Here is a 10,725-nt window from a genome sequence, read left to right as displayed (position 1 = left end):
GTCCTCAAAGAACATAAGTTACACACAGTATTAATCTCCTGATGAAAATTATATGGCTGTCTGGATTTTTAATGTTTACTTGAAAGCCTCCACCCCTCCTCCTCATAATAGCTTTACAAGATGGGATGGTGGCTGTGGTGGAGACAAAGCTACAGTTCACTCTGCTGTAGGTTTCCATTGAGGATGTAATATGTAGTAATAGAGTTGCTTATTATGATTATTTAGATTGTCTGAGCATGAATAGAGGTGGTAGTACAGTGAGTTTTTAAAGCTGTCTTGTACATCTGCACAGGTCTCTTTTCACCCTGTCTCTCCTGTCTCGCTTTATCTTTTCACCTGATCTCACCTGTTTTGAACCTTTTGCAGATTCTGTGATGAACTTGATGTTTCCTTCCCAGTCTTGCTCTCCTCACTTTCCTCCTTCATTCCTCTTTTTTTTCTCTTTTCTCTTTAGTTCACTACATGAAGAAAGTGGAGGGACCCACCCCCTGTACGGTCACGGTGTGTGCAAGTGGCCAGGCTGTGAGAACATCTGCGAGGACTTTGGACAGTTTTTGAAGTAAGAACATGCACTATGACACAGATGTTAATACTAGAGATGATGTCTGTTCACCTGTTGCTGTTAACACCCCTGTGGGTTTTTGTGTGTCTGTGTGTGTCCAAGAAGCTAATATCTAATTTACTGTAAGGTGTTTTCCTAACAAAGGAAACATCACTGCCTGTCAAAGAGCACATTTTGACCTTCCAGACAGCCAGCTGACAGGGTTCAGCTCGGGCAGTGCAGGATTCAAACCAGCTCTGATCCATAACAAATCTCCTCCCTGGCGTGGAGGGGCCTGATAGGTTTGTGAAAAAGCGTCAGAAGCTAATGGCAACTCGCACGGCCGCACACTTACCTCCACAACAAAGGCCCCCATTCACTGTTGTCATGGTGCAGGCGCCAGAGCGAATGAACTCTTCATGCTCCATCAACAATTTAGTTAATTAGCTCATTTGTAATTGGCCGGCTTTGTTGCCAGGATGTTAGTGGGGGGACATCAAAGGAAGAAGGTGTTTGCAGCGCTGCCGATTACAGGTTATCACATTGCCACTCACTGAGAGCCTCTCTCTCTCTCTCCCTCTCTCTCACTATCACTCTTTCCCTGGCTCCCTGCTCTCACACAGAGAAGAAAAGAAAGGGAAAGCTTTAATTTGAATATTCTAATTAGATTTGTAATTAACTGTGAAATAACGATCTGGCGAGTGTTTTTCATGGGCTGTAAATGTCCATGTGAATTCGCATAAACTCTTGAAATCAGGACATTGTTCCGGCGTATTTTCCAAATTATGCATTTTTCTACAGTAGTGACTGTAATAAGTTGCAGAAAGCTAAAAAAAAAAAAAATTACTGATACAAGAAACTGTTCCACCCATGGGGATGTGCTGTAGGATTTAGGTCAGGTGTTTGCTAATTCTACAGCAGCCTGTGAATTAAGGCTAAAAGGTGTATCTGTGAAATGAAATGACTCTAATAAACATGGTGTTTACCAGTTTTTCAAAGGCACAGCCAGACAGTACATTAGGCTGCATTTTCACACTCTGTCAAGGCATACACAACACTCACCAGAATCATAACTGACAGCGATGGATTTAAATGAATCCGAGGTGAATGTATATTACAACTAGAGACTGACAAGTGTGTTTGCTTATCCCCTGTGGAAAATGTGCCACATACATGTCAATGTCAATATCACTTTTCTAGAGCAGAGCAGAGCACATCCACAGGCATCATCTCGTGTAATTTTAGGACTCATTCATATGAAAAGCCAGTTTGCTGTGTACAGTCCACTGTCCAACCTGGACTACGTGTACACTAGTCCAGGTAGAAGAGTTTGCCTTGCAGCTTGGGAACTGATGCGCGTGTGAGAAAGCAAGCCTGTGTCGGATTAGCAGGTTTTCTGATACCTTGTCCTATCACCTTGGTATACTTACTTAAAGAAGACATCAGTCTATCCCCCTGCACTGTACGCTCTGTTCACACACAAACACACGTAAGTCTGTGTGCTCTTGGGATACTGTGTCTAGGTAGCCTAGCTGGTTATTTAGGTGAGGGGCAGAGATGCACCGTATAAAACGGTTGTGCCTGTGAAGCCGGTAAGCTGGTAAACCAGTGCAAAAGGATGCACAGTTTGTAAAGACAAACTGAGAGCAAGAAAGACAGACGGAGAGAAAACAGGTAGATTTCAAACTTGAAAGCGAAAGCACAGGTTGGCAGACGGTTTTGTAAGAACGCTTGCCAGAACATTGGCTGCTACAAAACAGAAGTGTCTTGGTTCAGCCCCCCACCCACCCATCCACCACCACCACACACACACACATTCACATCCCTGCAAGTCAGAGGCTGGCTCTATACTGTAACCCAGCCAGCACTTGAAAATAGACACCAACAAAGAAGGCAGACTCGTCATCAGAACAAAGATGGCTGCTCTGTGGCGTGCCTCGGAGCAGTGATTGTCGGTGTCAGAGGGAGTCCTTTTATGTTTCCGGAGATGCCAGCCGACTACACTCACACTGATGCGAACATGCACAAACACACACACACACACACACACACAGGCACAGTTTAAACGGGGTTACATAAAGCGGGTGTCAGATTTAGATGACAGTTTAGATGTTGGTAGTTGGGTGTGGGTTACGTGTGCGGGGAGGGAAGGGAGGATTGTGGGGAAGGGGGGGCCCAAGTCAAGCTGGCGTCTCGTAGCTCGCTGTAGGAGCTCAGCTCAGCTCAGCGGTGGTGACACGTTTAGTCACCTATTGTTTTGTTGCATGAAGAAACTTGTCAAGATCAGCATTTAATAGCTCTTCAGCGTGCTTTTAAGTGTTCTCACCTGGAAAAGGTAGCCGCGAGGTGGCTGGCACCCTGAATTAGCTCTCTGAAGTTCAAAATGAAATAATATTGCTGGGAATGCTTCTTGAGTGGTGGGTGATGGGGTGTGTGTGTGTGTGTGTGTGTGTGTGTGTGTGTGTGTGTGTGTTTGTGTTAGTTACATGAGATGAGAGGGAGAAACATTAACGCTATTAGTGCATGTAGAGCTATTTTTGTGGTGAGCATTTATGATAAACAAAAAAATAGAAACGCAATAAGAACATATTACATTCATGTATCATTTACATAGTTTTATGAAGCCACATTTCTCTGCACACTACCTATTTATTTAATACTCTTATTAATTTTAATCACTCCTGATTTCATGCTTCTCTCATCTTAAGATTACTTGATTATCATACCCAGTTTGATGTTTCTCCACCAGCACATACATGTCTTGTGCCCCATACTTTGGCCTTTTACCTCATGTACCCTCTTTTAAATTAATGTCCTCCCACGTCGATAAGATACAGTCAATCTACACATAAACAGATACTTGCTCCCACGCACACACACACACACACACACACACACTTAACTCTTCCACTCTCTGTCACCACTCCACTCTCCTTATTACTGGCAGGAAGGCAGGCTCCATGTTAAAATGGCAAGCTCAGCCGCTAACCTGAACGTTGGTGTCTGTAACCCGCTGCTAATTAAACCCACAAGGCAGCAGCCAAGTGTCTTCGTCTCTATATAATGTACACACACACACACATATATACACACACTGTGGAGGCAGGCAGGCAGTCAGGCAGGCCCCTGGCCCCTGGATAGCTGAGTTTCCCTCTACCCCTCTGCATGTCTACTGCTCTGTGACAAGACCTTTAAAACGGAGGGCATTACTTATGCACCACCACCATGGGGAGAGTGTCTGTGTGTGTAAGTGTGTGTGTGAGTGTATATACTGTTTATGCACACTAGTAGGTACTGTACATGTAGCTACATATGGCTGTGTTTACACCTCCTCTGTCTCTTCTCTGACTGCTTTGGTGTATGTGTTTGTGTGTCACGTGTAGACAGTTAGGGGGCTTAAGTTGCTTTTCTCTGCTGGGCCTTTGTTGCCCCTGATAATACACACAGACAATTAGCAGTAGAGCATCATCCATACATGCTGGCTTGAGTAGATTTATTATTGGGCCCTTAGTGGACGTTGATGGCCTATACATATTCATATACACAGCTGTAGGGAAAAACCTTTGAGATGTTTTCTTCCCTTCTCTTAAAGAGAAGCGAGAAACTGCAACATCCAGTAAAAAGAAATCTTTATCCAGGGGGTTGGAAAACAACATCTGTGTCTAACCTCTCCATCCCCCTCAATCTCCATTTATCAGTCTCTTTGTCTCTTTATTTGCTGTTATTTGCTTTGATTTCTCTGCCTTTGCTACATCTCTCAGTCTCCATCTCCATCCTTTCTTCCCTGTTCTCACATGGCCTTCATCTCACATGGGTAATTCCCTCTTCAGTGCAAAAATCAATGCGCCTCTAAAAGCGAGGCTGGCATAAACAGTAGACAGCCAGGCCTGACAGTGAAACATGCATCCATGCACCTCCAAGTTTAAATGCTTACACCTGGATGCTGCAGTTAGGATGAGTCACTCCTGATTTTTGTCACTATTTCTTCATAATAATTGACATTTTCACCTACAAATGAGATATGGTTAAAATTAGAGACAAGCAAAGATCAGAGAAACAGTGTAGTGACAGTTTTATCAAAATGGGAATAAAATCAGAGTGAAACAGTTTTGTAGTTCAGTGAGGGGACAAATACATGTATGTGTTTTGCCCACATCTCAGTAAATAAGGTGTTCTTTCATTATTGTTTTCTGTCTGCCTGTCTGTGTCTGCCCCCCTCCTCCCTTTTCTGTCTTTGTGTGGCATTATTAATGCACAGTAGGACATGCTGCCATTTGAATATTTCATAAATGCATGTAGTAATCTGCCTGTAATCACCTTGCTAACTGGCCAGCGGTGGAACGTGTGTGTCTGTGGAAAATAACTGGCTGGAGTGTCGAGAGGCCTTCACGCGCAAATACACACGCACTGACAAAAATAAGAAAAACAAACTGCTTGTCGATGAGAGGCAAACTTAATAAAGATTTTTTCCCTCCTTTCTTTTTTTTTTTTTTGTAATGAGGTATCTTCAGGGACAGCGAGCAGCCCGCTCTGTGCTTTTGAAGCAGCTGTAATTCATGACACACGCCATACATCAAGTGCATAAGATAGCATTATGGGCAGTGAAATGAAAAGGGTATTTGCAACATTAGTTCCCTCATCCTGCGAGGGACGTGATTAAATGATTAATGAAATGCCCCTTTTTGCATGCGCATTCTGAAACAGCAATTAGGCACAGGGTTGGAGAAATCCACCAGTTCGTCCCTCTCCTCTCCGCCGCTATCCCTCATCCATCCCACTCCCCACCCCTCCTTTTTTAATGCTACCTCATTCTTGATTTATAATGAAACATTTCTGAGCATTAAACCTGAAATGGTTACAAAAGTATAAGCAGGGATGAGATGGAATGGTTTTAAATGTGCGCAGGGTAATTGAAAGGTACAGAGCTATTGTGATTACAAATGTTCTATTCAGCTTTTGATTGGCAGGCCAAGAGAAGCCGGCTCAATGAGTTGTCTTGTTTTGCACATTGCAGATAAACAAGATGTGAGGGGTTTGGAATGGGGGGAATATGTGGTGGGAGTGTGTATTTCCGCATCAGTGTGCGTGCACGCTTTTTTTGTGTGCCAATCAGTGTTTGTGCAAGTTCCTGATAATGTATGCGAGTGTGTGTGTTCTTAGATAAAGTGAAAGCCAGAGAGAGGGAGAGATTTTGTACTCCCTCTAATGCACTGGAGGCAGCGCTGTAAATGATCATTGAAGGGTCTGCAAGCTAACCTATAATTACTGGAGATAAAGTGGCAGCTCTGGCATTTCATAAGCATGCCTCCTCAAAGCTTGCTTTGTGAGTTTGTCACCAATGATCATTTAGATAGAGGCTCATTACCCAGCATCACAACACTTTAGAAACCCCTTTTTGCCCCATATTTGTGTACTGTGTTTGTGTGTGTGTGTGTGTGTGTGCTTCACCGGGAATAAAGGTCTGTCTTAATGGTGAGGCTCTTTTGTATCCTACAGACGAAATCCAATCAAGACAAAAACCCTCATTGACTGTTATGGCTGTCTGGCTGCCTTTTTCTTCTAATGAGGCGAACACACCAGATACATTTAATATGTCTGCTGCTGGATAATGCACCTTCAGTTGAAGAGCTGCTTTTGTGTGTCAAATGTTGCTGGTGTTAAATTGTGTGTATTGTTTTCGGTAAACGAAGGAGACAAAGCCGTTCTGCTGGGCTAGCATCTTTTATTCTCTATAGAAAGCAGCGCTCAGGGTGGCACTGAAGTTAGCCATCTAAACTGGCACAGGCCTATTGTCATGTTAAACATGGCACCACACACCGTCATGTTACTTCTAATTACCTCATTTCAGAGTGGAACAATGGCTCCTCACAGGATCCTATAGATAATTGTCCCAGTATAGAAATATTATCATAAAAACAAAACAGTAGTGAAGCTGATACTGTAATTATTATCCTCCATAATTTAGATCATAGTGAAAATAAAAAATAATTTGCTGTCTTTGCTGCTCGCTTTGACTTATTTCACAGATTTTTTTTAAGCTGGTGTGTAACATCTCTCTCTCTCCTTGTCCCTCCATCTCCAGGCATCTAAACAGTGAACATGCCCTCGATGATCGGAGCACAGCTCAGTGTAGAGTCCAGATGCAAGTCGTACAGCAGCTGGAAATACAAGTAAGTTTTTCTTTTAGGCAAAAAAGAGCACCTGAGTACATAGTCAGAACAAAGCTATGTGTGTTGTTAATTTTTTACCATTGTCCCATTTTACTAGAGTGAACTCGTTTCTCATTTAAGTCACCAATCATCCAGTCAAAACTTTATTTTTTCAAAGTTGTGTGAGTGAGAGAAAGGCCACACTGTGGTCTGCTTAATATTTCCAGACAAGCAGGACCTGCTGAATTCAACAAAGCCACTAAACAAAGGAATCCTCAGGCCTTACAACGAAAGCCATTATGGCTGTTTTAATTGAATTAAGCGTGTGCTTTATTTTCTCTGCTTTCTTTTTTTTCCTCTCTTTTTCTTTCCAATTAATAGCGAGCGCATCTCTCCCGGTCTGCTGTGTTAATTAACTGCACTTTGCACCTGAAGAAAGCTCAAAAGGAGGGAACTATTTTCAGTAGGTGGAGCGTGACCTTATTAAGAAGTCATGCTGGCTAGATAATGAGAGCGCTGATTGAGCGCTCTCATTATTACTCAGCACTGCCGACAACCGCTCCTCTTCCTCTAGAAACAAATAGATATGTATGTTTTAAACTGGGCTCAAACAGAGTGCCAGCTGGAAATCTTCAGTCCTCCAGCTGAAGCCAGGCCCCAGCTTCTTTAGGCTTTGTACAGGTCTGACCAGTTCCTCTCAACATATGAAGTTATTATTATTAGAATGAGATCAGTACTCACAGAAATATCAGGAGTATATTGGCAGAGGTGTGGTCTACAGTATAAAGAGATCCAACTGTGACTTGTGTTTTCTCCATCTCTTGCCCTGTGCTCTATCCAGAGTCCTAAAAGCCTGCATGAAGCTTTTCCTCCCGCACAGTTATTTTCTGGCCTGATAAACAGTTGTTAGACATCTGACGGCAGAGATCTATAAATAAGATAGAAAAAAGGATGCAAGTTAATCATTTTATTTCCTCTCATTTTCTACGTTTTGTTTTTCATTTCAACACAAAGCTATTGGAGCTTGTTCTTTACAGTGTGACCAATTACAGCAGTGCACTCGTGTTGTCCTGTCTCGTCTTTCATTTTTTACTCCCACCATCCCTCTCTTCTCTCTTTTTTTTTTCCACGAGAGCCGTCACTAGTAATGAGGCCTGGCTCTGTGTATGTGTGCACCTCTGTCTGTGTCTGTGTGTGTGTGTGCACCTCCTTGCTTGTCTGTTTCACTGTGTGTGTGTGTGTGTATATTAAGGGTGTGGGGGGTGCTGAGCCTTTCACACGGTCCAGTCTCTGTCACTCCCTGTGAATTAGATTGATGATAGGCGATGGCTGGGGCCACTAACTGGACCGGGGAGGCGGGGCCGCCTGGCACCCTGTTTGGAAGACCCCTTCACCTCTCGGCAGCTGCTGGCTGCGCTCCATCCCCCTAACAGTGTCCACAGGACTTTGAGCAGACACTCAGGACCACCTAATTTATGGCCCAAGTAGCTTGTTACTGTCAGAGCCTCACTGACCTAAATTCTGCTATTGACAAAAAGATGAAATGCTATTTGTTTTGCCTGACCTGTCTGCACCCTCGCCCCTCCTCTCCCCCAGCCTCTCATATTCTCCTTACATCACAAGCAGAACAGATTCTTGCTTGGTTCATATCAAACTGTTTCTTTCTTTTCACTCTACCACCCCAATCTCTCATCTCATATTTTTCATTGTCATTCTTTTGTCTATTCCTCTCCTCTCCTCTCCTCCCCACTCTAATCTACTCTAATGTACTCTCTTCTTCTTCTCTCTTAACAGCTTTCTAAAGAACGCGAGCGTCTTCAGGCGATGATGACCCACTTGCACATGCGGCCCTCAGAACCTAAGTCATCTCCCAAACCAGTGAGTGCATATTGCTCCGGCTACCGTAAACAGGCTTGGCTATGAATGAGGCACCCACACAGAAAATGAACAGTTTAACCACCTAGGCAGTTGTTTGAATGAGTGACAGAAGATGAAAGAGGGTGGGAGAATGGGATTTGTAATACCAAGTTACATCTGCTTCTTATCAGGTATTGTGCGGCGCGAGCGGTCAGTAGAGTCTGGGAGTGTATTAGATGGCAGAGCGGCTGAGTCCTTGGCTAAAATGCAGGGTCATTTCTTTGTGATAGATATAATAGCCAAAACAACCTGTTGGCTGCTGATGACTGTTTGGCTCGGTGGCCGCAGTAGCGCTCCAAAGTGGAATGAAAGAGGAGAAGATATGTCATTTTAACAACAAACACCTGAAAATTACAGCTGAGTGGTGAAGATGGTGTGATGTTGACATAAATACCCACAGTGCTGCTGAAATTGGTTACAGAAGAAAAAAATCCAAAATTGTGAAGGGGGTCATTGAAGAAGGAAAATGATGTCATTCTTCGTGTTCTTTCTCTCGCCTTTTACTTTTAGATTGAATGATTACAAATGCATTTCACCCAACCAGCGTTTGAATTTAATATTAAGAAGATACATTTTTACAAACATTATTTTCTTCCAATTTTAGACGTTTTGAAATATTTGAGAGCAAAACATTGTTAGCGTGTTTCTGCTGCTTAGTAAGTGCCTACTTTCAATAGAATAATTTTCCTCATCACCTCTCATCATAGAATGTAGATAATCACAAGATAGCATAATTATCCCATAATTCCATCAGGAATCAAACTCCCTTTTTATTATTCAATCTCTCTCTCTGTCTCCTCTTCTCTCTCTCTCTAGCTTTTTTTTAATCTTCAAAACTCCAGCAGCTTGGTTCCATCTCGTCCAATAAAGAATTTGCAGCCTATAATCCATGCCTGAATATGAATGAATGATGCTAATGAAGTATTGCATTACATAAAGCACACATGAAAGAGCAGCTAATTGCATTTGATGGTGGGGGCAATTCAGACAGAATTCTTAAATGAACAGTTAAGTCTTCAGTTTTAAGGCTCCCCCAGTTTTTTATTTATTTATTTTTTTCAGGGGAGGTAGGATGAAGATTTGGTGCAGGGAGGGAGCGTGTGCGCTCGTGTATCCTCTGTGCAGAAGTGAATTGACGTAACAAAAGGGAGATGGTTGGTGGATTTCAAATGGCAGCATAGTAGAATCACAGGTGCAGGATAGAACCAGCCCAGCCATTTGATAAGTATGAATAGTGCGTGTTAGCCTATCAAGGGCTGAATGTAAGTGTTATTTTTTTCATTAGCGAAGCCCACGTACAACCAATACCAGGCCGAACACAAGACACTGTCTCCAATATGACCCCATTTATTCTCTGAATCACACTTCATTAAATGCTACCTTTTGGCCATGCCATGGATGGATGAGAATCAAAGTTAGCAAGGCTGCTAGTTCTGAATAATAAGATCTCCCTCTCTCTGTCTCTCTCTCCACAACCTTGAGTGTGTATTCAGATGAGCGAGAGGTGGCAAAGTGCTCACTCCCCTCTCTCTCCTCCATCCGTTTGACTGTAATCAACTCTATTTTGCCAAAATGGGATTGCATGCCTGCAAATATGTCACGCTTGTTGCTGTGTCTTGTAGGTGAAGAGGCGGCAAAAAGGACCGGAAATTATGTTTTGGTATTATAAATATACATGCCCGTACACACACACCAAGGCATTTATTTTGAATTTAATTAGCATATTTTGAGGTGTTTTCATTGCCGGACAGTATGTAAGTGTTAAAAAATTCAGTTCATCTGTGCCTGGTTTGTGTACATGTGGCAGGATCTGTTACATGATTTAATATTTGTATTTTAGAGGTCAAGGCCATTTTTCTGGTGTTTTTCTCAAAAGAGAACAAGGCGAGAGAACTTGTTAACAGAAAGTGACTTTATGTAATAGGGAATGCTTTGCCTGTATTTAATTAGTAGCTTGTGTTATTTCTGTTAGATATTTCTGAGTATTAGCTTAATATTGTAAGTCAGACCTATTGATACGCATGTATAAATAGATCCATGTACCTCAGTATCCTCAGCCTCTGTACCCAGCAGGGGCCTGCCTATGCAACCAGCCCTCGTCCCAGCCCATAACTGTAG

General features: G+C 42.8%; 1 protein-coding gene across 7 annotated transcripts in view; it reads left to right on the top strand.

The window, feature by feature from the left end:
• The window catches only part of foxp2 (forkhead box P2), a 102,668-nt gene that overhangs the window by 76,222 nt on the left and 15,721 nt on the right, over nucleotides 1-10,725 (top strand). For all 7 annotated transcript variants that reach the window (XM_051077577.1, XM_018682796.2, XM_018682791.2 and 4 more), the window contains 3 exons: nucleotides 455-559; nucleotides 6,624-6,711; nucleotides 8,485-8,568. In XM_051077577.1, the coding sequence (XP_050933534.1) occupies nucleotides 455-559; nucleotides 6,624-6,711; nucleotides 8,485-8,568 (277 nt within the window). The remainder of the gene's footprint in view (nucleotides 1-454; nucleotides 560-6,623; nucleotides 6,712-8,484; nucleotides 8,569-10,725) is intronic.

Source organism: Lates calcarifer, linkage group LG18, assembly GCF_001640805.2.
Source record: "Lates calcarifer isolate ASB-BC8 linkage group LG18, TLL_Latcal_v3, whole genome shotgun sequence".
NCBI lineage: Eukaryota > Metazoa > Chordata > Actinopteri > Centropomidae > Lates > Lates calcarifer.
The sequence above is the reverse complement of the archived record's forward strand: the minus strand, read 5'-3'. Positions and strand labels throughout refer to the sequence as shown.